The sequence below is a fragment of the Saimiri boliviensis genome, chromosome 1 (genome assembly GCF_048565385.1).
Source record: "Saimiri boliviensis isolate mSaiBol1 chromosome 1, mSaiBol1.pri, whole genome shotgun sequence".
Lineage (NCBI taxonomy): Eukaryota > Metazoa > Chordata > Mammalia > Primates > Cebidae > Saimiri > Saimiri boliviensis.
This window is the reverse complement of record NC_133449.1, coordinates 263,966,028-263,991,238: the sequence shown is the minus strand read 5'-3', so window position 1 is coordinate 263,991,238 and position 25,211 is coordinate 263,966,028. Positions and strand designations below refer to the sequence as shown.

The following is a 25,211-nucleotide window of genomic DNA, read 5'->3' as shown; positions in this document are numbered from 1 at the left end:
TAAATATTTGTTGAGTAAATTGATGCCTTCATCTTAATGAGGTGCACATAAGATGTTTCCTCTTAGAGACAACAGCTCATTAACTGAAGGCAGAAACTCCTGTAGTTGCTAGTCTCCAAAATGACCAACAATCCCCCTCTGTGTGGTGCCCTCCCACATTGCCCTGTGTGACCAACAGGACACAGCAGACATAATGGTACGTTACTTCTGATTTTAGATCATCAAAGACACTGTGTAGTAACCAGCTCTGGGAGGAAGTGGCTGCCATGTCATGAGCACATTTAAGCAGACCTAGAGAAAGGCCCACAAGGTAAGGAACTGAGGCCTCCCGCCTTTAGCCACATGAGTTAACCATCTTGTAAGGGGAACCTCTAGCTCCAGTCAAGCCTGGAGTCTACACTCATATTCCTGAATGGAGCCTCATGAAAGACTGCAAACCAGAGATATCCAACTAAGCTGCTCCTGGATTTTTGACCCATAGAAATGGTAAGATAATAAACATCAGCTGTTTTAAGCCACTGAATTTTAGGGTAATTTGTTGCACAGCAACAGATAATTCATACTCTCCCCCTCTGTACTCATGCACAGCTTTCACTGTGATGTTACAAGTAATTCTTTGATGTATGGCAAAGTACCCTCATCACCATTCTTCAACATCGATTCGTGTGGAGAGGCAAAAATCTAGATTAACATCTATCATTTATTTGTTTTGCTGTTTCTTTATTTTTCTGGAGGAAGTATTATGTCTTCTGTATTACATAATATAAATAAAGCTCTTTTTATCTTTTGTTAAATGATTCCTAAAAATTAAACCTATTTCGACCAGATGTGGTGATTCATGCCTGGAATCCCAGCATTTCGGAAGGCCAAGGCAGGTGGATCACCTGAGGTCAGGAGTTTGAGACCAGCCTAACCAACATGGTGAAGCCCCATCTCAACTAAAAATACAAAAATTAGTAAGGCGTGGAGGTGTGCACCTTTAATCCCAGCTACTCAGGAGGCTGAGGCAGGAGAGTCACTTGAACCCAGGAGGTGGAGGTTTCAGTGAGCCGAGAACACTCCACTGCACTCCATTCTGGGGGACAGAGCGAGACTCCCGTCTCAAAAAAAAAAAAAAAAAAAATTAAACCTATTTCTAAGTTTTTTCTTTTTACACCTAACATGTGGTTACTCAAGGATAGAATATCATTCTGTATTCGGAAATTATCACATTTAGAAAACCAGTTACCTGATTTTATACCTACTTTGACCTAGGTATACTACAAAAACTGATGTTCAAGACTTTTTAGTCACATCCTTTCTCTGGTCTAGGTCACAAAAACTAACAAATTCTCTTTTTTAGTAATTTTTTTTTTTTAAAGAAAGGCAATGAGTCAAAAGCATAATTAAAATTTCAGGCAGAAGAGAAAAGAATGGGAGAAAAATCATTCTATGCATTATTGCAATATGGTAACAATCATATTATAGATAGAGGAGCCCTGTCCTTTCACATAATTTGTGCCAATCATTTTCCTACACTATGACAAAACTTGAAAAACTATCATTTAAAATACCTACCCGTGTTATGTTTTATTAACAGGTATTACATAATTTATCTCAACATTCCTCTACTTTTAAGGACTTTGATAACATTTTCTTTTTAAAGAGGTTGTAAAACTTCAGGATACAGTAATTATTAGCCATACATCACTTAGTTAACTTACTGGCTTCTGTAGTTAAATGTTGTTTTTTATTGCTCCATTTGCTCCATTTCCAGAAAGTTTCAGTAGAACAACGAATCCGAAAAGTATATACTGTATAGGGATTTAACTTGTCCAGAGCAACAAGATAACTTGAATTTTCTACTCCTTTGATTGTGACATTCCGCTATTGGAAAACAAATAAATATGTATATATGTATATATGTATATACTGTGTGTGTGAATACATATATATACACAAACATATTTTTTTGGTAAGAAAGTCTTCACATTTGTAACGCAAACCAACAGAATGTCAGTGAGTTTGTATATGTAACACCCAAAGCAGTTCATCCACTATTTTAATTCTTATATACATGCCAAGTCAATAAAATTATCCTCTGTAACAGTAATAAAAAATTAGGTTGTCTTTTTAATCCAAATTCTGATTCTAAGTAATAATAGTTAACTAAATTATCTAAAGGATTATATAATTTTGATAATCAGTCAAATGCTAATGGTGATGCAATAAACCTTAACATGATATAGTAATTTGAGATGACTCTGAGGAATAAATGTATTATTTGGATGATATTTGGAGGCTTCTTGGAGGCAGGTATCACCTTTTCTGCATCTTTGTTAAATGTAACACTTAGAACTTCTAGCACAATGCTAAACATGTATATCTTCAACAACTAAGTAAATATAGTTAAAATGAAGCAATTCTAAACAAATTTGAAGATCTGCATGTCTCACAAAAGCCTCTGAGCTCTGCATGACATTACAAAGAGCTTTTTAGGTTATATTTTACAGTTGTGACTAATTTTCAGACATCAGTAAATTTCCAAATGAATAGTTAAGTATACCTCATTTATTTTAGACTTACCACAAATTACAATATAGTATAACATAAAAGTCAACCTAAATATTTAAAATGTATTGAAAAGTCATGTTGTGACTTTTAAGTACCAATTACAGCTTGCTCCCACTGCCACACTTCACTGTTCTAAAACATCACTTCTGCTCTCTGGTGCCAATTCATCCATTAAAGATGCTAAAGATTACAGCAAAAACTACTCACTCATTCACAAATTTACTGAGCACCAGCTATGTGCCACGTACTATACTGCACCTGGGAACAGTCTGAGGATAAAAGTCAAATTTACAATTGTTTCTCAAATGATACAATGTTGTCATTACATGGATACTAATGTCTTTCTTGGTTCTTAGTAAATCTCTATAATCAATATGAGATCTTAAGCATATCAATTTGCTTAATTCTTTTTGAGAACTGTTTTATCCAAAACAATCACAAAAGAAGTCTATAGAAGAATCTTACCTGTTCTTGCACTGATTTAGATTTCTTAATTTCAATTTGACATAAAAGATTAATCTTTGCAAAGTTGCCTGGTAAATGCCAAGAAAGTGTAACAGCTGTTGAATTAATATCCTTCACTTTGAATGAAGTAGGAGTATGGGGATAAACTGCAAATATAATTTTTAAAGACTGATTAAACATTTATTTAAAGGAGAAAGCTATCTTCTAATATAACAAATGAGAAGAAAACATAAAAAACAAGGAGGTATCATTAGTGCTGACCAACAATATCCTACCCAGTATTTGTGGAATCCACAAACCTCATTTCTACTACTGACATCTTGCCAACATCTCAAAATAAGCAATCATGCTCAAAGGTCTTCAATTAGTGTCAGGAATACTAAAAGGTAGTAAGATCACAGTACGTACCTTTAAAGAACTTCTAATTTACTTAAGGAATGACAGGAAAAAAAAGGAAAGGAAAAGAAAAGGAAAAGAAAGAAAGGAAAGAGAAAGGAAAGAAAAGGAAAGGAGGAGAGAAGAGAAGAGAAGAGAACAGAAGAGAAGAGAAGAGAAGGGAAGAGAAGAGCAGAGAAGAGAAGAGAACAGAAGAGAAGAGAAGACAGCTAAGTTCTAAATGGATGGTACAGATATTAACCACTACATAAATGTAAGCATGGCAGGGTCTAAGTCTTATAGTGAAGTTGGAACTTAAGATGAGCTTTGCAGGAAGAATCAGACTAAAATTGGCAAAAAAAAAAAAAAAAAGCTGAAAAGCATTTTAGGTAGAGATGGCAATAATGAAGGAACAGTGAGTCAAACTGCAAATTACATTCGTGATAGTGTGCATGCCCACTTGAGTGGTGGGAAAGAATCACAGGGGAAATAAGGCTGAAACGGCAGAGAGCAGACAAATACATACAAATACTACCACGCAAGGATAAAATGTAGCCATGGTAACACTAGGAAAAATCAGGAAATAACAAAGATAACAGGAAAAAATAACTGATAAAAGTGACTTATACTTACAAAGAAGGCAACAGGATCATCTACTAACTACTTGTCAGATTGTATGGCACATGCTCTTGGTTTAAGCCCTTTCTCCCCTGCCTGAATCTCTAAGAAAAGGTCAGGCCATTGCTCTATGACATGCTGCAAGTCTGACATGGAGTGTTAATGCACACTGACTATGGAATGAATGCCAAAAAGATCAACCATATTTTATTTTTATTTGGAGGTATGTATTAATACAGTTGGTAAAAATGCAGAAATCGTCATTTATAAAAGGAGCAAACTATTAATACATACAACAAAGTGGATGGGTCTCCAGGACATCATCCTTAGTAAAAAGAAAAAAAAAAAGCCAACCGGCATACTGTGTGATTACATTCAAGTAACAATCTCAAAATGATGAAACAATACAGATGAACAGTTCGTTGTTGTCAAGGGATAGGGATGTGACTGTTATGTATGCAGGAAGCTGGAAGGGCAACATGAGCAACATGAGTTCCTTTGTAGTGAAAGGGCAGTTGTGTATCTTGCATGTGCTGGTGGTTACCTGAATCTATTTATAGAACTACACACACACACAGGTACAAATGAATGCACATAAAAATTGAACAAGGTCAATAGTATAGTTCAGCAGTCCAGTTAACGATGTTTTAAGAATGTTAATTCCCTGGTTCTGATACTGTACTAGAATTACTAAGATGACACCACTGGGGATAGCCAGGGAATGGGTTCACAAGGCTCTTATTTTTCCAACTCCCAGTGAGTCAACAATTACCTCAAAATAAAAGTTTAAAAACTGGGCAGAAGATATTTCAGAAATCAAAAATTGTCAGAAAGAGTTACTTACAGTTTATTTGTAAATTACTAATTCAAGTATTTAAATTCAATAAAATAGTAAAACTTGAAATTATAAACTTAAAAGCTTCTTTATAAATAAAATTTATGGAATTAATATTAAGTAACTATAAAGAAAATAATCAGCAAAAAGTAATCCCTATAAGCACTTTTCATTAATCAAAGCATTTCACCACTTCCAAAGTTATTTTTAAGACATTAGTTTACATACAGCTTACCTTTCTCAGTTATATTAACTAAAATTGTTGATTCTGATCGACCCAGAGGATTGTGGGCATTCAAGGTAAAATTATATATTTGTTGATTTGGAAGCATTTGGACGAATAATTGATAGCTTTCATTTGTAGGTGCTTCATCTCTTTTATATCTCACATATTTTCCTGAAAAACTGTTAACGGCAAGAGAGAAATATTGCAGGAAAAATTGGGCAAATATGTAATACTTAATTTTTATAAGAAGTTTAAATTTCTAATTAGTGGCATATTACATACTTAAGAAAATGTAAGCCGGGCGCGGTGGCTCAAGCCTGTAATCCCAGCACTTTGGGAGGCCGAGGCGGGTGGATCACGAGGTCAAGAGATCGAGACCATCCTGGTCAACATGGTGAAATCCCGTCTCTACTAAAAATACAAAAAATTAGCTGGGCATGGTGGCGTGTGCCTATAATCCCAGCTACTCAGGAGGCTGAGGCAGGAGAATTGCCTGAACCCAGGAGGCGGAGGTTGCGGTGAGCCGAGACCGCGCCATTGCACTCCAGCCTGGGTAACAAGAGCGAAACTCCATCTAAAAAAAAAAAAAAAAAAAAAAAAAAAAAGAAAAGAAAATGTATATGATACAGAAAACGCAAGAAAATAATCAGCCAAATAAGTTTACTACTCAGAAACAGTCTCTGTTCATATTCAGTGTTCTTCATTCTAAGCTTCTTAACAAGTAAAGTATATATAATTTTATACAGTATATTTGGTTTTATATCTTGCTTGTAACATAAATGATGTAGTGCATTTCCCTATGTCATTTAACATGTACCTCCAACGTACTCCTTGCCAAGTGACATCCTTTGCCAGTTATCATTACCTTTCATATAAAGAGTAACTTGTAGCACGAGGGCCCACCAATCCTGTCAACCTTCCTGGATTCCAACTACATATAATTTCTTTTAAATCATGTGTCTCACAATTCAGTTGTTGAGGAGTATCTGGTGGATCTAACAGAAAAAAGAAAAAAAGTAGGTACTTATAATTACATCTATTTTTCCTGAAAACGTATTTTATAATTGTACAATTTTCCTTAAAAATGAAATAACTTACTATTGACATTTTGCTTTTAACAATACAGGAATAATTTTTCCTGTAGCATGTCTTGTCAGAGTTCATATTACATTAGAATTGACAGATTAAAATATACTGAAAAATGACTCTTAGCTCATTTGGAAACTTCCTATAGCAACTTGAGAGATCAATTATCACTTTTTTCTCTTAATCCTATTTCAGAGTCTACCAATTCTCTCAAAGAAACCTGTTCCCAATATGTTAAGTCAGAAAAATCTACAGGTTAAAAGTATTATCTATCATCAATATACTGTGATTTGAAAAGCACTACCAAATCATATTGAAAATCAGTAGTCATGTTACAAATTTCAGAGTTCTAAAATATATTATAAATACTGTTATTTATAAAACTCTTGGTAAAATTCTGCATCTTTATATTCAAACTGACTATACAGTTCTTTCATTGTTTTTCTCTTTATCAAAACTGTGCTATCTGGCTTTAAAGCAGGACTGGAAAATTTTTTTTTAATATTTTTTTAAGGATGAGACCTTCAAAGTGATAAATGAGCCCAGGTGTGGTGGCTCATGCCTGTAATCCTAGCACTTTGGGAGGTCGAGGTGTGCAAATCACCGGAGGTCAGGAGTTTGAGATCAGCCTGGCGAATATGGTGACACTCCGTCTCCATTAAAAATACAAAAATTAGCCTAGCGTGGAGGCAAGTGCCTGAAGCTCCAGCTACTCAGGAGGCTGAGGCAGGAGAACTGCTTAAACTTGGGAGGTGGAGGTTGCACTGAACCCAGATTGCACCATTGGACTCCAACCTCGGCGACAGAGTGAGACTCCTCTCAAAAAAAAAGTGATAAATGAAAATTCTGCAGTCTGACACTGCTTATTATAGAAATTCATATTTCTGTAATCATGTTTAATCATACACATATAGAAACTGGTAGTTCCTCTGTCATATTTATCCAAGCTATCTTTCACTCTAGGTAAAAATTCTTTAAAGAAAAAACTACTTGCTTAAAAATTCTGTAAATTTTTTTTCTTTTTATAAAACTGAATTAAAAAAAAATCCTTAGTTCATCAACCAAAACTTAGAGAATTTCATACCTTCCCCAGAGAGAGGAAAACATCCTTCAATGATACTTTAGGTAATATTAAGAGGATTAATGAGTGTTTATATGAAAGTTTAACAATTAGATATGTAAACAAACACTGACATATTTATTTTGAAAATTGTTTTAAATCTAAGGCTAAATATTTAGTCACTCTATTAAAATCACATACCAAAAATTTGGAATGTATTTTAAATGCTGGTTATTTTAGGATTTGGCAGATATATTAAGTTAAAATATTAAAATCTAAGTAACAAGAGCAAATAAGAGAGAAATAGAAAAATTTGAGAGGACAGTATTAGAAATTTACTCATTTTCTTTTCAAAGAAATTAACTTAGGAAATAATCAACTGAAGCTAGGTTAAAAGCTAGGTACACATCAATTACATTTTTTATACCAGTAAATAGAAAATGCAATTTAAAAAACAAAGTCATTTTTAATAATGCCAGAAAACACCAAGCATTAGGAAAAAATTTACCAAAGACACAAAGACCTCATATGACTAAGATGTATTAAAGAAGACCCAAGTAAATGTAAGGATATATCATGTTCATAGTTTGGAAGACTCAAATATTGTAAGACTGAAAATTTTCCCAAATTGATCTACAGATTTAATGTAATCCCAATAAAAATTCCAGCAGGTTTTGATTGTGTAGGTGTGTGCACGCACACACTTACGCACACACTTGTCTAGGGAAAAACTAATAAGCTGATTCTAAATTTCTTTTCAGTCTTTTTAGTAAATGATATCTTAACAAGATATCCACAAAGAAAAGGAAATAAATGAATCCTGATCCTGAATTCACAAAATAACCTGCTCTTATAAATTTCCAAAACGTTCCCTCTGAAGGGAGATGTTACTACTGCTCAACAAACGTTGTACAACATTTCAACCTCTAAACGTTATAAATGAAGGTTAAATTATAAATTAAAACAGCTTTTTCTATTACTATGATAAAAGATTACAACACTGAAATAAGAGAAATGGAAATAGGTCATAGTCTCATCTTTTAAGTTTTAATTTCTTCTTTCACACTTTTAAGCAATAGCTCACTTTTGGTATTGCTCATGAAGTAACTTCACTACATATACCACTGGGTCTCAACTCAGACTCCAGGACTATTTATGAGAAATGCTGCAAGTAATTTCCTAAAATTCCATTAAGAAGGAAAATATGATTTCCAGAATTTAAATTTGAATGTAACCTCACTTTCACTTGAATTCCAAATGCATTACTGAGAAGACAAAAAGAGTCAGATTATAGCCATCAAGCTGAGATGTGCACCTAAGCCCCGTTATTCCTTTGGGAATACAGCAGTATCTGAGTGAAATTCATCAAGACGTACTGTATGGGTAAACAAGAGAGCTGCTCATCTAGACCAAAGAGGAGGAGTATATTTAAAAAAAAAAAAAGAAAATCACTAAGATCTAGTCAATCTATCTTACACACTTTATCATGTGACCTTCAGACCAAAATCCCAGACTTCTAATTCAGCAAGCAGGGAGGAAGAGACTCACTGATGGAGATGAAGCTGTCAGTGACACCAAAACATTACAGATGCTACAAGGGAGGCAGAAAATCTCTAAAATTGAGACCTAAAAATTCTAAATACTTGTCTGTGGACATTTAACACAAGCCAAATGGGCAGGGCAGCCCCCAACAAACAACTACTTTTGGAAATATCATGGAATTTTAGACTGTAGGGTGATCATGTTAATACAGACGTCTTAAATGACGAGCATATATCATATATAGAATGCAGTGGGAGAGTACATTTCTCCTCACCCATGCCCTCCTGCCCCCCACGCCCTACTGCCATATCTGCATACTGTATCATTACATTTATGTAACAATCTCAAAATGACAAAACAATAGAGACGAAGAACAGTTTATTGTTGTTAAGGGACAGGGATGTGATCTCTCAAACTGCTATAGGGAGTTTCCAAATGAGCTAAGAGTCATTTTTCAGTATATTTTAATCTGTCAATTCTAATGTAATATGAACTCTGACAAGACAGAATGATTCCTGTATTGTTCAAAAGTAAAATGTAAATAGTATTTTTTTTACAGATACAGGTATGCAGAAAACAAGCTTGCAATTCATTTTAGAACAAGTAAATATTCTAGTGCCTCCTTTGCTATCACTTATATTAAAGAAAAAATAAATGAGAAAGAAACAGAATCAGTCCCCCATCCCCAACTCCAGAAGAATTAAAGCTTTCAAGGAGAACCAAAACATGTTAACAGGAATTCTCTCTTTAAAATCATATGCTTACATCCTGCAAAAATAACCGTTCCAAATATGTTATCTTCGGTTGTAAAAACCACATTTGTTCCACTACTTGCAGAAACAGAAATATTATGAATCTTGATCGCAACATTTTCCCCATCAAGATGGATCAAGGGGCAGTTTGTATGGCCAATCAGTGCTGATAACACTTTTTCTTGACTCACACAACAAAATGTTATGTCTGAGCCTACAAGTATCACTTTGTCTTGAGGAAAAACTTTAGTCTGAGAATCAGGTGTCCCTAGAAAGAAAAAGATGAATTATAAACATTTTATATGAAAGTCTTTTACATAAATTTTCTGTATTTTAAGACTTTTTTTTCATAATATGACTTTTAAAATAGTCCAGTATATACACTACACACTGTTAGGTGCTTTGTAATGATGATGGTCCAAAGAAAAGGTGTGTTCCACAGGTTTTTAGGAGCAAGATATATACAAGACATTTTTTAAAAGTGTATGTGGTTTTATTTACTTATGAAGGGATAATGGTGAGGAAGCAGAAGCAAATTACAGGTCAATGTCTAAGGTTAATGTCACAGGTTTATGTCTAAGAAGTCTAAAGGTTCAATCAGTGGGCTTATATACACATGTGAACAATCCACACCCCCCAAAAAATCACTAATTAAATAATTCCATTCCTTTTATTCGATGTATTTAGGGCATATGTCTTACTTTCCAACAGCCTAAATATATGCCCCAAGTACTCCATATCCTAAAAAAAAAAAACATGTTCTTTCATCTAGTCCCCTTCCTCTAATCCTTTTCTCCATAGAGTGATCTATCTCTACAATGACAGCCAACTTTTTCAGGGTTTCACTTTACTGTCAACAATTTTCCAGGCCCCCTCATCCAAACTGCCAACATTCTCCCTGCATATCAGTTTTACTTAAAGGACAGATGATTTTTGGTATGCTTGCAGACCCCCGTGTTCCTGGCAACAACTATGTAGCCTCTAGGGATCTGCTCTGTGAGCCAGGAATTGGGAACTATTTTTTTATATACATATTTCATTTCAGTATCATCTACACACAATTTTTAATGCTCTTCAACTCCTACAACACTTATTTTTAAACCGGGATGTTTATCCAACCTTTCAGAAAGTTTTTTCAAAACAGACTGCTGAAGTCTATCTCAGACTTTTTGAATCAGTATTTCCAGGGATGGTGGGCTTGGAAGCTGCCAGGTGACCCTTATGAAGCTGAATGAGGTTATGAGAACTGAATGCAACTAAATCTTAATCTTAAGTAAGGCTAATCTAATTCATTTGAAACAAAAATTCTTTAAACCTAAGCTTACAAGAAATGTTCTTCACAGGACTCCAGTCACTCCACTCTTTGCGACCAGAAAAATGAAGATGGTCAATGCGGCATCTAATTTCCACAAAATGAATGGCACACTCCAAGGGCATATCTGAGGCCCAACTCCAGTGATGAAGTGTATCTTTGCCATTCAGAGTCGTGTTGTGGGTCACCTAAAAATGAACACAAACACGAAATTGTATTTCCAAGTAGTAATATGTTTTGCTTTCTTTTAGAATTAAAAGACACAATGGATTCTATACAATCATCAGCAAAGTTTATGGTCTGTCCTTTAATAAAACTCAGTTTTGTGTAAAGTATAATAGCAGAGTAACAATAATCATGATTCATTTTTGTTTACTTCTTCAACTTTAGACCCTAATGTATTATATAAGATATTGTTATTCATTGATACATTTAGTTTAGTATGCAAGAAAATACAGATTGACTATCCCTTGGGACAAGAAGTGTGTTAGATTTTTGATTTTTTCAGATTGCATAATATACTTCTCAGATAAGCATCTGTAATCTAAAAATCTAAAATCTGCCTGGGTACAGTGGCTCACACCTGTAATTTACCCAGCACTCTGGGAGTCTGAGGCGGGCAGATCCCTTGAGCCCAGGAGTACAAGACCAGCCTGGACAACACAGCAAAACCTCTTCTCTACAAAATAATAAATAATAATAATAATAATAATAAAATGAGGCGAGCATGTTGGCTTGTGCCTGTAGTCCTGGCAACTCAGGAGACCAAGGTGGGAGGAGTTATTAAGCCTGGAACATCAAGGTGATAGTTAGCTGAGATCATGCCACTGCACTCCAGCCTGGGTGGCAGAGTGATATCTTGTCTAAACACAACAACAAATAAATAAAATAACAAAAATCCAAAATCTGAAATGCTCCAATGAACATTTTCTTTAAGCATCATGGTGGTGCTCAAAAAGTTTTGAATTTTGAAACACTTTGAATTTTGAATTTTCAGATTAGGGATGCTCAACCTGTATATCATTGCCTAATGATCTCAATTTCTCATGTTGTAAAAGTAATTAATGGGGTTGTACTTTCAAAAGTTTAAGTCAAGGAGAGGAGCAACATTTCAATAAAATAGTTTTAGACTAGATTTGTTTTTTATATAAGTATTCTACATATTTACTTTTATTTTTAAATAGAAGTTTATGTATATTATACTAATACAAAATATTATTATCAATTGTGAGAAATGAGCAAGATTTCAATAAAATATTGAGGTGCTTGGGACTTTCAGGTAAACACAACAGATCAAACAAATATTTCCTTCTCCCTTATTTCCTGAAATCAACTCCAAAGTAAGAGTAAACAGATTTTTTTTTTAAAGGTGTAGATGGACAAAGACAAAATATAGGAGATAAAGCAACATCACTAAAATCTGGAAGCTAGAAAACGGATGATGGGAACTGATGTAGAAGACCTGAGAAAATGAAATCTTAAGCATCCAATGGGAAATCCAGGAAACCACCTTGTTTCTATCACAGAAATGCCAAAGGGCTCAGTGAGTGGCTGTCCCAGGCTCCCCTGAAAATAAAGAGCTCAAAATAGCAGGACTGCTTGAAAGTCATTTAAAGATATGTTGGCTACCCAGATCCCTTCCCCAACTCCATGCTACCTAAGGACTACCTTTGTTTACCTTGGCAGAAGAATAAATAGATTTATGCTCTGGAAAAGTAAAACAGAATTATCTTTGGATTGAAAAATTTCAGGAAGAGATGAAAATGGCGACTGTCATTCCAAAAACAGGGGGACTGCTACCCTGTGCCTTCTTCCACTGCTCAGCTCCCGGAATACTGGTTTGCCAGATTAATCCTAACCAGGTAATAGTCTAAATGAACTTTTCTGAGGCATAGGAACAGGTCAAGATAAAAGTAGCTAAAATAACATTAGGCATTTGGCACCTACATAGCCCATCCTCATCACTCTAGACGGAACCCCCATCAACCAGTCCTATACAGGAAAACCTAAATTCCAATTCGATTTAAAAAAAAAAATTTAAGATCCCTTCACTTAACTATGCACAGCAACCAGGATGACCAGAACGTGTATAAGAAATTCTAATATGAATGTCAATAACTGAAAAGAAAAAGAAAAAATGTGAGGAAACAGGGTATGCCGGAAAAAAAATTTAAATCATTACTATCCTCAGAGATATGAAACAGAATCTGTATACATTAAAAAAAAAAAAAAAAAAAAAAAAAAGCCAGGCGTGGTGGCTCACGCTTGTAATCCCAGCACTTTGGGAGGCCCAGGCAGGCAGATCACCTGAGGTGAGGAGTTCAAGACCAGCCTGACCAACATGGAGAAACTCCGTCTCTATTAAAAATACAAAATTAGCCAGGTGTGGTGGCGCATGCCTGTAATCCCTGCTCTCGGGAGGTTGAGGCAGGCAAATCACTTGAACCCAGGAGGTAGAGTTTGTGGTGAGCCAAGATTGCCCCACTGCACTCCAGCCTGCGCAACAAGAGCAAAACTCTGTCTCAAAAAAAAAAAAAAAAGGAAAAAATAAGAACAGAAATCCTCTTGAAGAAAGGATCTTCTATAAATTAAAAAACATAGGAATAGAAATTCAATAGCAGGATGCAAAATCCAGTTTAGAAAAAATTTCCCAGAAAATAGAACATACATAGAAAACAAGAAACATAAAAACAATTAGTGTTGTTGCTGAAGGTTCATGAAGAACAGAAGTTCTAAGAAAAAAGGAGAAGACAGAAAAGGACAAGTCAAAGAAATATAACAAGAAATTCCCAAGGTGACACACATGTTTTCAGACTGAAGGGACCCAATGAGTGTCCAGTACAATAGATAAAGATAGATCCACACTAAGAAACAGTGGAATCATACCTTCAAAATCTTGACAAAATTTCCCAACCTATAATTCTATACCCAGTTAAACTAGTAATCATGCTTAAATGTAGAAGTGACATTTTCATAAATGTGGTATCTCCATGTATTCATTTGGTAAACATTTTACACTCTGACCAGTAATGTTTGAAAGTTCCATTTCCTCTGCAAGTTTTCAATATTATTAATAGACAAGCTTTTAAATTTTCGGATAATTAAATTAAAAGAATAAAGTACATCTGCAAGCTAGCTATTACAGATAGCAGAGAATATCTAGAATAGCAAATAACTACTGAATACAATTGGCTCCCTGTATTTATGGCTCCTCATCTGTGGAGTCAACCAACAGTGGATAAAAAAATACTTGGAAAAAAATTTCCATCTGTGCTAAACATGTACAGACATTTCTTGTCCTTATTCCTTAAGTGACACAGTATAACAACTATTTACATAACATTTACATCATATTAGGTTTTACAAATAATCTAATGAGGGTTTAAAGTATACAGGAGGATGCCTGTAGCTTAAATGCAAACATTATATCATTTTACATCAGGAACTTGAGCATCCTTGAATTCTGGTATCTAAGGGAGGTCCTGGAAGCAATCCCCTGCTGATATCAAGGGACAAGTGCATACACTTCCACAAAAATGAGGGATTAAGAGAAAGGAAATTTAGCAAAAGGAAGATTCATCATAAAACAAAGTTGTTGGAAATACCCTAGATAATGGAGATCCCTTGGACCACAGCTTCCTAGGGAATGCGCTGAAAGACACTCAGGTCGATCTAGACTGGGTTATAAATATATCTAGGTATTAATCCATTCAAACCTACAACTGCTTGGTAGGGGTTGAGACTACTGGAGCCTCTCTGATACCTCTGGCCATAAGCAGTCTCAGCTATTTATCACACACCGCTATACAAATATTATCCATATCTATGTGAGCCTTCTGTGAATAACATTGGGAAGTCAATTAGAAGATCCTCAGGGAGATTTATTCACAAAGATACAAGTGTTAAAGTACTTAGCATATTTGAAAATTTCAAGAATATCTACACAGCCTGAGAGAATTTAGGATTAATGAAGCAGAGAAATAAACAAAAAAATAAGATAACATAAGAAGTATACAAAAAATTGTGAATATTGTTTACAGACCATAATGCAAATGATGAATACTGTTCTACCAAAAATTATCACAGATTCTACCGGAAAAAGAAAGGAAAATGACAGGCTGCAGGGAGGAGGAGAGAGAGGGAGGAGCAGAGAGAAATGAGACAGTGAGGGGAGAGGAGGAAAGGGAGGGGGCTGCTATCAAGAAATAGCAACATAAGCATGCTATTTGAAGAAATGAAGATAAATATGAAAGGGATCAGTTAACAGAGTTGAAACAAGTTGTTTCCAGGGAAATTCGAGGAGGAGTATTTGTGTGGGGGGAGCAGTGCCCGGTGAGCCCTTCCTGGTATGCACAGCACATAGCTCCTACAGCTGGACACACAGAAACCAGGGACAGACAAGTGCATCACAAGTGAAACATGAAGGCAAAGCACTCTTGATTTTTAAATTATTACCAAATAATAGCATTATTACAAAATAATAGGATTATGACATCGCAAAATGATCACAAGCAATTTTGTCTTAAATACTGACATAAATAATATACTATTAATAAAAATGTCCTGGGGCATTTTCCCTCTTCATTTACAGTTCTAAATAAATGTGTTCTTTCTCTAGTTTCATTGCTTCCTGTTATTATTTTCCCAAATATTTTTTCCCAAAAGTAGGGCATTACTATCTTGTCATTGGCTGACTTATGCATCCTGCAGAATGAGCTATATGGTTGTAGCATTAACAGTCCCTTCTGTCTGATTTCACTCACATTTGCGTGTCCCTCTTTAATTCTAGTATTCTCCAGTTAGTTCCTTCTCACGTTACATTAAAAATAAAAAAGCCTCATCCCTATCCATCTGACAAAGGGACTAACATCCAGAATCTACAAGGAATTTAAACAATTTATAAGAAAAAAAAAACATCAAAAAGTAGGCAAAGGATATGAACAGATACTTCTCAAAAGAAGACATTTATGTGGCCAACAAACATAGGGAAAAAAGCTCATCATTGGTCATTAGAGAAATGCAAATCAAAACCACAATAAGATACCATCTCATGCCAGTTAGAATGGCGACCATTAAAGTCATAAGACAACAAATGCTGGAGAAGATGTGGAGAAATAGGAATGTTTTTATACTCTTGGTGGGAGTATAAATTAGTTCAACCATTGTAGAAAGCAGTGTGGTGATTCAAGGACCTAGAACCAGAAATACCACTTGACCCAGCAATCCCATTACTGGGTATATACCCAAAGGACTATAAATCATTCTACTCTAAGGACACATGCACACATATGTTCATTGCAGCACTATTCACAATAGCAAAGACTTGGAACCAACCCAAATGCCCATCAATGATAGACTAGATAAAGAAAATATGGCACATATATACCATGGAACACTACACAGCCATAAAAAAGGATGAGTTCATGTCCTTTGCAGTGACATGGATGAAGCTGGAAACCATCATTCTCAGCACACTAACACAGGAACAGAAAACCAAACACCACATGTTCTCACTTGTAAGTGGGAGTTGAACAATAAGAACACATGGACAGAGGGAGGGGAACATCACACACCTGGGAACATCACACAACCTGTTGTAGGCTAGGGGAAGGATAGCATTAGGAGAAATACCTAATATAGATGATGGGTTGATGGGTGCAGCAAACCACCATGGCACGTATATATCTATGTAACAAACCTGCACATTCTGTACATGTATCCCAGAACTTAAAAGTATAATAATACCATAAAACTTTTTTAAAGCCTCATCCCAAAAGAAAGTGGTGACAAATAATATTTGTTCAGCAGCTTTACAGATATCATACTATTTACGCTGTAGACCCTAGAGCAAATATTGCCACTTTACAAATGATAAAAATGAGGTTTGAGGTGTTATCTTAGGGCTGTAAGTGGAAACCCAGAATGCAAAATGTTAGGCCATAATGACGAGTTAAGCAATATCATTTAAATAAATAGCTTTAATACAGGACTGGTAGAGCTATATCAAAGCTAGCTGCAAATCAGATTAACATACAAGACTTCCCATTAGAATAAAGGAAAGTGAGAGTTTATAGGCTGAATTAAGATGGGCTTTAAAACAAGGAGGCGGCAGCCTGAGCAAAAAAGAGAGACCCGATTTCCACAAAAAAAAAAAAAAAAAAAAAAAAAAAAGATCTGGGCACAGCAGCATGCACCTGTAGTCCTAGCTACTCTGGACACCGAGGAAAGAGGATCCCTTGAGCCTAGGAGTTGGAGGCTGCAGTGAGCTATCTGATCATGCCACTGCACTCTGGCCAAGGCGACAAAGCAAAACCCTATCTCTAAAAACAAATGAATAAATGAATGAATAAAATAAAGGGTAGAATTTGACCTGAGCCTTCAAATTTAAGTTCAAATAGGATATGTGAGAAGGAAGGGGAGGACATTTTAAATTAAAAAATATGTATTTCTTATAAAATATAAATGGTAGCAGTGAAGAGCACAGACTCAAATCAAGCCGCCTGGGTTGGAATCCTGACTCCACCACTTAAAGTGTTCCTGTGACTCTGTATCATCTTTAAAATGGGAATAATAATAGTATCAACCTTCTGGGACTGCTGTGAGGATAAAAAGAATCAAGGTATATAGTAATGTGCTATATGACAATACTTCAGTCAATGTGGGACCACATATACCATGGTGGTCCTATAAGATTATAACGGTGCTGAAAAATTCCTATTACCAAGCAGCATCATAGCCAACATGATGTCACAGTGCAATGTATTACTCATGTGTCTGCTGCAATGCTGGTATAAATTAATCTACGTGCTGCTAATATAAGAGTGTAACACGTATAATTGTATTCTGTACATAATACTTGATAACAATAATAAATGATTGTATTACTGCTGTATGCATTTAGTGTACTATACTTTCATTATTTTAGAGTGTACTCCTACATGTTTTTAAAAGTTAACTGTAAAACAGCCTCAAGGAGGTCCTTCAGGAGGTATTCCAGAAGAAGGCATTGTCATCAGAGGAGATGACAACTACAGACATGTTACTGCCCCGAAGATCTTCCAGCGGGACAAGATGAACAGGTGTAAGTCAGTGGTATTGATGATCTTTGTCCTGGGTAGGCCTAGGCTAATGTGTGAATTTTTTGTCTTTGTTTTTAACAAAAAAAGCTTTAAAAGTTACTGAAAAATAATTTTTAAACATTCAAAAAAGCTTATAGTGTAAGGATATAAAAGTATTTTTGTACAGCTGTACAATGTGTTTTAAGCTACGTGTTAATACAAAAGAGTCAAATATTTTTTCAAAAATTAAAAGTTATAAAGTAAAAAAGTTACAGGAAGCTAAGGTTAACTTATTAACAAAGAAAGAGAAAAGTTTTATAAATTTAGTGTAGTCTAAGTGTAACATGTTTATAAAGACTACAGTAGTAAACAGTCATGTCCTAGGCCTTCACATTCACTCACGGACTCACCCAGAGAAACTTTCAGTCCTGCAAGCTCCATTCACAGTGCCTTATACAGGTGTACCATTTTTTATTGGTTTAAACAGTCTATTGATACATAGAAATTTATGGGCTACAGGTGAGTATTGGTTACATGCACAGAATGTGTAATAATCAAATCAGGGTATTTGAGGTATCCATTATCTTATGAGTTTTTATCATTTCTATGTGTTAGGAACATTTCAAGTCTTCTAGCTACTTTGAAATATATAATACATGGATTCTAACTACAGTCACCCTACTTGGCTATCTAACATTAGAACTTCTATCTTCTATCTAACTATATATTTGTACCCATTCACCAACCTCTCTTCCTGCCCCTGTCCCACCAACACACCATTCCTCAGCGTCTAGTATCTATCATTCCATTATTAGTAATATCTCTACCTCCATGAGATCAGCTTTTTTAGCCTCCATGAGTGAGTGAGAACATACTATATTTATCTTTCTGTGCCTGGCTTATTTCAGTTAGCATAATGACCTCCAGTTCTATCCTGGTTGCTGAAGAGGGCATGATTACTTTCTTATGGCCAAAGAGAACTCCACTATATGTATATATTACATTTTCTTTACTCATCTGAGGGCCACTTAGGTTGATTCCATATATTTTCTATTGTGAATACTGCCATGATAAACATGTGAATTCAGGTAACCGTTTGATATACTGGTTTCTTTCCCTTTGGACAGATACCTGGAAGTGGGACTGCTGAATCGTATAGGGGTTCTATTTTTAGTTTTTTGAGAAATCTCCATACTGATTTCCATAGTAGTTGTACTAATTTACATTCCCAATCACACTGTGTAAGAGCTTCCCATCCTTTACACCCACACCCTCACCAACATATACTTTTTTTTTTGTCTTTTTAGTAATAGCTATTCTAACAGAGGTGAGCTGATTTGACTGTGGTTTTTTTTTAAATTTGTTATTTCCCTGCTAAGTAGTAATATTGAGCATTTTTTCATATACCTGCTATTCATTTGTATGTCCTCTCTTGAGAATGGCCATTCTTGTCCTTTGCCCACTTTTCAATGGGAGAATTTTTTTTTTTAATGTTGAGTTGTTTTAGTTCTCTGTAGATTCTGGATATTAGTCCTTTGTAGAACTAATATTTTCTCCCATTCAAAAGACTGCCTCTTCACTCCATTGTTTCCACTGCTGTGCAGAAGCTTTTTAGTTTAATATAATCTCATTTGTCTATTTTTGCTTTTGTTGTCTGCGCTTTCCAGTTTTAGCGATAAAATCTTTGCCTAGACCAATGTCCTGCAGTATCTTCCCCATGTTTTCTTCTAGTAGTTTTATACTTCTAGTCTTATGTTTAAGTCTTTAATCTATGTTGAGTTGATTTTTGTATATGATGAGACAGAGATCCTGTTTCATTTATGAATATCCAATTTTCCCCATACCACTTATTGAAGATGATATCCTTTCCCCAACTATGTATATTTTTGTCAAGGATCAGTTGGCTATAAAACCAGTTATTTCTGGATTCTCTACTCTATTCCATTGGTATATGTATCCAGTTTTATACAAGTACCATGCTGTTTAGATTATTATAGATAACTTTTTAATATATTCTGAAGTTGAGTAGTGTGATGTCTCCAACTTTGTTCTTTTTACTCAGGATTGCTTTAGCTATTCAGGCTTCTCTTGATTTTATATCAATTTTAGGATTTTTTTTTCTATTTCCGTGGAAAATGATATTGGTATTTTGGGAGAGATTGCATTGAATCTGAATGTGCAGATTGCTTTGGGCAGTTTGGTCCTGTTAATGATGTTAATTCTTCTAATCTGTGAGCATGGAATGTCTGTGTCCCTTCAATTTCTTTCATCAGTTCTATAGTTTTCCTTACAGAGATATTTCAACTAATTGGTTAAATTTATTCCCACATATTTTATTTTTCTGTAGCTATTGTAAACTGGATTGCTTTCTTGATTTCTTTCTCAGCCAGTTCATTATTAGCATATAGAAACACTTTTCATTTTTCTATATTGATTTTACATCCTGGGGGAGTCTTCACGCTTTTCTAGATACAAGATAATATCACCAGCAAAAAGGGACAATTTGACTCTCTTTTTCCTAATTTAGATGACTTTTACCTTCTCTCTTGCCCGACTGCTCTGGCTTGTACTCCCAGTACTATGCTGAGTAAGAGTGGTGAGAGTGGGCCAGTCTTTGAGTCCCAGCAGTGGCAGTGGTAAGCTGAGTATGCTAGTCCTTGGGCCCAAGGAAGGCATTCGTTGGCCCCATTGTTAGCGGGTCCAAAGGGTTCAATCTTGAGCTTTCAGGTGGCTTGCTTGGATGCTGGTAGTGACAGTGGTGGGCTGGGTAGGTTCTCAGGCCCCTGGCCAGCAGGTGTCATGTGGGTGATGGCAGCAGCCGTGGTGGGATAACCCACTGGGTATTGAGCAGTGCACTCTGGTGCTGGTGGTAGACACAATATGCTGAGTGGGCCAGTCTTCAGTCTCACAGGTAGCATGTGCAGTAGGTGCTAGCTGTGGTGGTAGCAGCAGGGTGTGTGGGCCCAATCTGAGGCCCCTAGGCGGAATGCTCAGGTGCTAATGGTGGTAGACTAGGCTAGGTGATTCCTAGGCCCCTAGGCTGTAAGTTCTGGCACCAGGGCAAGAGAACAAAGCTGGGTGGGCTTTTCCTCAGGCCCCCTAGTGGTGCATGGAGATACTAGCTGTGGTAGGGAAGCATGCAGTGTTTCCTGGCTTCCTGCAGAATGCTCAGGTGCACAGCAGCAGTGGTTGTGCTGCGGCGCTGCTAGAGGGGGTGGGGAGGATTACTTTCAGTGGTAGCCATAGGCATGCAAGTGGGAAATGCACACTTTGCCTTCTAGTGTCAGCAGCTGCAGTCTGCGCTTTGCTCACACTTCAACTCCAGTGGTGGCACATCTCGCCCCACTTGTGCTTCAGCAGCTGCAGGCAGGGGACTCTATCTGGACACACGAAATGCACTTTGGCAGCGGAGTCACTGCTGGTGTTCTGCTGGCTGCCTCACTTTCCTCTCTTTCTCTGCTTTAAGTGCTTCCTGTCACTTCTCTTGAATCCCGATGCTCTCTAAAGGATGATCTATTTGAAGTGTGACTATCTACTACACCCTATCTTGGTTCTTCTTTGTAGAGAAAGTGAGTATGAGATGCCTCTAGTCAGCCATCTTGAAGCCCCACCTCCATTTAAATTCTTCTATACTACATTTTTACAGTACTTTTTCTATATTCAGATACACAAATACTTACCCTTATATTATAATTGCCTCCATTATTCTGTACAGTAACATGCCATACAGGTTTGTATGCAGCCTGGGAGCAATAGACTATTGTCCCATATAGCCTAGGTGCTAACTATTGTTATTTTAGGAAAGAAATACAGGGGTTGTCAAAGAGAAACAATAAGTATGAAATATAGAATAATTTTATTTATTATCTTTACTATCTTATCTACGCACTTGAGCAACTTGAACAAATAAACTATAAAATCACGAGATGGTCTAATTCTTAAACCTGTAACTAAGCAAATTACAAATCTATCAAGAAAAAGAGTAAAAGGCTGAAAGTGAGTATTTCCATGTAACAGCTGTCAAACTTTTCATAACTGTTGTTCATTACTCCTTACAGACCATTCATAAACAGGACTAAAAAAACAAGAGAGAGAAAAAGCACATACTGATAAATTCCAAGCTTAGAAATTTATAAAAAGTTTCTTAGCAATTACTACAGCTAAATATGCTTTAAAACATTAGACAAAGATAAAATAATACACTAAATTAAATGTACACTTTCATTTACATAAAAACATGCATATAAACAAGCCCAGACAGGAATACAGAAAGACAGTACTTACTATGTTCAAGTGGTAAATCACGGCTTCTTCCTCCCTTAATTTCCTAAGCTATCCATAATGGTTATACATAATTTAATAATTAACAAGTGATTTTTGAATCATAGCATGTTTTTAATGAATCTTGAAAGATATCTGATTTACTTTCTGAATAATCCAAAAGTTCACTGATACCACTTTAAGACTTCTTGAAAAAATTACTCAGTTTCTTTAATGTCATAGGAAGAAAATATCTTTTTGTTCAAACTTACTAATTTTACAAGCTCCATACTTTCTTTACGTAGAATTTTAATTTCCCAGAAAACATTTGAGTGATGTGGGAAAACTGAACCCCTGTCATTCCACTTCAGGTATAATGTAGACGCTGAGAAATCAGCAGACAAATTTAAGATCTCTGGAGTATCTGGAATTAAGGCTTTAAAAAAAGGAAACAAAAGAGAAGACTTAGTAAAATAAGTAATGATTTTTCACACTGTAACTCCATTAATCAACTACTTATAAACTCTATTCCTTCTTGACTAAAAAATAATCAAGATTTAAAAGGAAACTCTAGAAACTAATAAGAGCATGGACTGAGGTGCCATCTATAGAAAGGATAAAATGTCATGGATATTTCAAAGAAATGACTGGATCAAAGAAATTAAGGGTTGGTTCTAATGAGAAAGGGAAACGACCAATATTCTGTCAAATTTCTGAAAAAGAACAAATATGTAATTTAGTTGTAGAGGCAGCTCTCAATGCTTAATCAGCCAAATTTAAGAAAATTACTTATTAGCTGGTTGCTTGAAATCCACAGCCCACTTTCTAATACAAGCAGGAACTAGGTTTCCACAGTACTCAAGTGTCATTTAGTCAGGAATCTAAAGATAGGCAACACTGGAGAGAAGAAAAGGAGCTTCCTTTGTTTGGCTGTAGGCCAGCCCTAAGAAAATGACAAAGTATAGAAAGCTTCCTTTGGTAAAAGCTTCCCTCTGTTTTCTCTGCAGCTGTCTCAGGCATCTTCTGGTGTCAGAGTCCTCATGCTGGGGGATGTCACCCACTTGAAAATGCTGTTACTGATTTTAGACAGCATTAAATAGTAGCAGGATTGCCTCAGTGATTAAGGCATTGAGTTAAGAAGCCAGTGGTTTCTGCACAGAAGTAGCAGCATATAAGAAGTGTTTCAGAAAGGTTCCTTTATCAGTGATATGGATATCCCCAGACTGTGGGGAATTGAAATAGTTGATAAGGTGACCAGTTAGGAGACCACTGGAGCAATCCTGGCTACAGTAACAAGGACATAAAGTAAGATGCCATCTATGGAAAAGACAGTATGTCATGGACATTTCAAAGAAATGACTAGATCAAAGAAATAAAGAGTTGGTTCTAATGAAAAAGGGAAACCAATATCTCTCAAGTTTCTAGCTCAGAAAGCAGCAAGAGAAGCAAAAGGAATCCAGAGCCACTGTGAAGGGACACAGAAGCCTGGCTGTGGATAAGTGTCAGGGAAAGAAGACACCATGGAGTCAGAACCGTGGATGTAGACTTGACAGGAACTCACTGAGTATAGCGAAGAAAGGAGCATGAACACACAGACATAAACCAGCTCCTTTGCCAATAGACAATTATACCTTTGAGGAACCAAAAACACCAGTAAACATCCAGAGAGGGAATCCTAGAGGCAGAAGGAAACCAGAGAAAATCCAGGATCGTCAAAATAAAAACAAATAGTTGTTACCTGGGCCAAATAAAACAGAGTTTACGGAGGAAGACTGAGGAAAAACCACTGGCAAGGATAGTGCTAACATCTGAGAAAGTCGTGTAGGAGAACGGTGGGCCTTGAGGCTGCATTACAAAAGGTAAAGAGAAAACTCCATGCCCAAAGGTTTGGGCATCTTCTAGGAGAATTCAGGACACTAAAAAAGGTAGCAGGAAGACTAATATATCCTTGAAAATCATTAAATCTCCCTAAAGACAGGTAAATCATAGAAAATTTTGGATCAATGGAAAACAAAAAAGGTATGAGCATGTTCCATTCTATGAAATGTAGGCTTTCTGGTTTGAGAATCAGAGAGTCTTGGACTTTCTTGCATGTTTCCTCCTCAAACAACAGTGAAGCAAAGGTGAGTTAGAAGAAATCCAGAGACTCATCCTTTCTAGCCTCATTTCTATCCTAGAAGCTCAAGGACCAATTATATAAAGTCATGGTGAGCCCAAAACTGCAGGAGAGTGCAGGGCTAGGGTAGCTGAATATGCTAAATGACCAAAAGGGCAGAACAAATCAATACACATTAACGCTGAAACTTAAAAATAAGATATTAAAAATAGATTTAACTAAAACTTGCCTAACACAGTGCTCGATACTGGATTTACGTAGTGTTTAGGGCTATACAGGACACAGAGCGTGTGGATTTACAGTCTAAACTACACAGCAAAGTCAACAGTTACACAGCTGTATAAGGACAGTAGAGGGTGCTTTATAAAAGAAGTTATAAGTGGGCAGCTGCTTAAAGAAAAGGAAAAACACAGACAAATGAGGGGCAAGAAGCTGATTTGGTGCCAGAGCAGGGAAAGTTCTGGGTGCTAGTGTGACTAGAAAACAGCAAGAGGCTTCCAAGAACACAGTTCTTCTTTCAAATGATTGAGGATGTCACATGATGTAGTAACTTACAATTTATAAAACACGGGAGTATTTTACTAAGGCAACGCTCATCTTCAAAATGCTTCCCTCCCTGAAAAGTCCACATAATTTCCATTTTATTTAAATAGCAGTGGGCTACCCTTAAAAACAAGTCATATTCAATATTTCAAGCTAAAGACAGTAATGGCCATAATTACAAATAAAAGGATTTTTAAAAGCCACTGTTCCCTTCCTTTTCTTTATAGCATATAGGGAAGTTTCCCCTAAGCTCCCATGAACTGCCATCTGCATTTTTTGTGTGTGCTAAACAGACATGTGAGGACAATGTTAACTTGCTTTCTAGAAACTCAGAACTTTTTAAATAGGGAAGAAATTTAATGAAAATCTTTTGTATTTTCTTCTAATGCTAATTCAGCTTTACCCATAAC

General features: G+C 36.0%; 1 protein-coding gene across 1 annotated transcript in view; it reads right to left on the bottom strand.

Moving 5' to 3' along the window:
• Positions 1 to 25,211, bottom strand: part of LIFR (LIF receptor subunit alpha) — an 81,590-nt gene that overhangs the window by 25,640 nt on the left and 30,739 nt on the right. The window contains exons 5-11 of the mRNA XM_039469026.2: positions 22,415 to 22,578; positions 10,838 to 11,012; positions 9,526 to 9,780; positions 5,938 to 6,067; positions 5,082 to 5,251; positions 3,019 to 3,164; positions 1,704 to 1,866 (exon numbers count right to left, since the gene is read on the bottom strand). Coding sequence (XP_039324960.2) covers positions 1,704 to 1,866; positions 3,019 to 3,164; positions 5,082 to 5,251; positions 5,938 to 6,067; positions 9,526 to 9,780; positions 10,838 to 11,012; positions 22,415 to 22,578 — 1,203 coding nt within the window. The remainder of the gene's footprint in view (positions 1 to 1,703; positions 1,867 to 3,018; positions 3,165 to 5,081; positions 5,252 to 5,937; positions 6,068 to 9,525; positions 9,781 to 10,837; positions 11,013 to 22,414; positions 22,579 to 25,211) is intronic.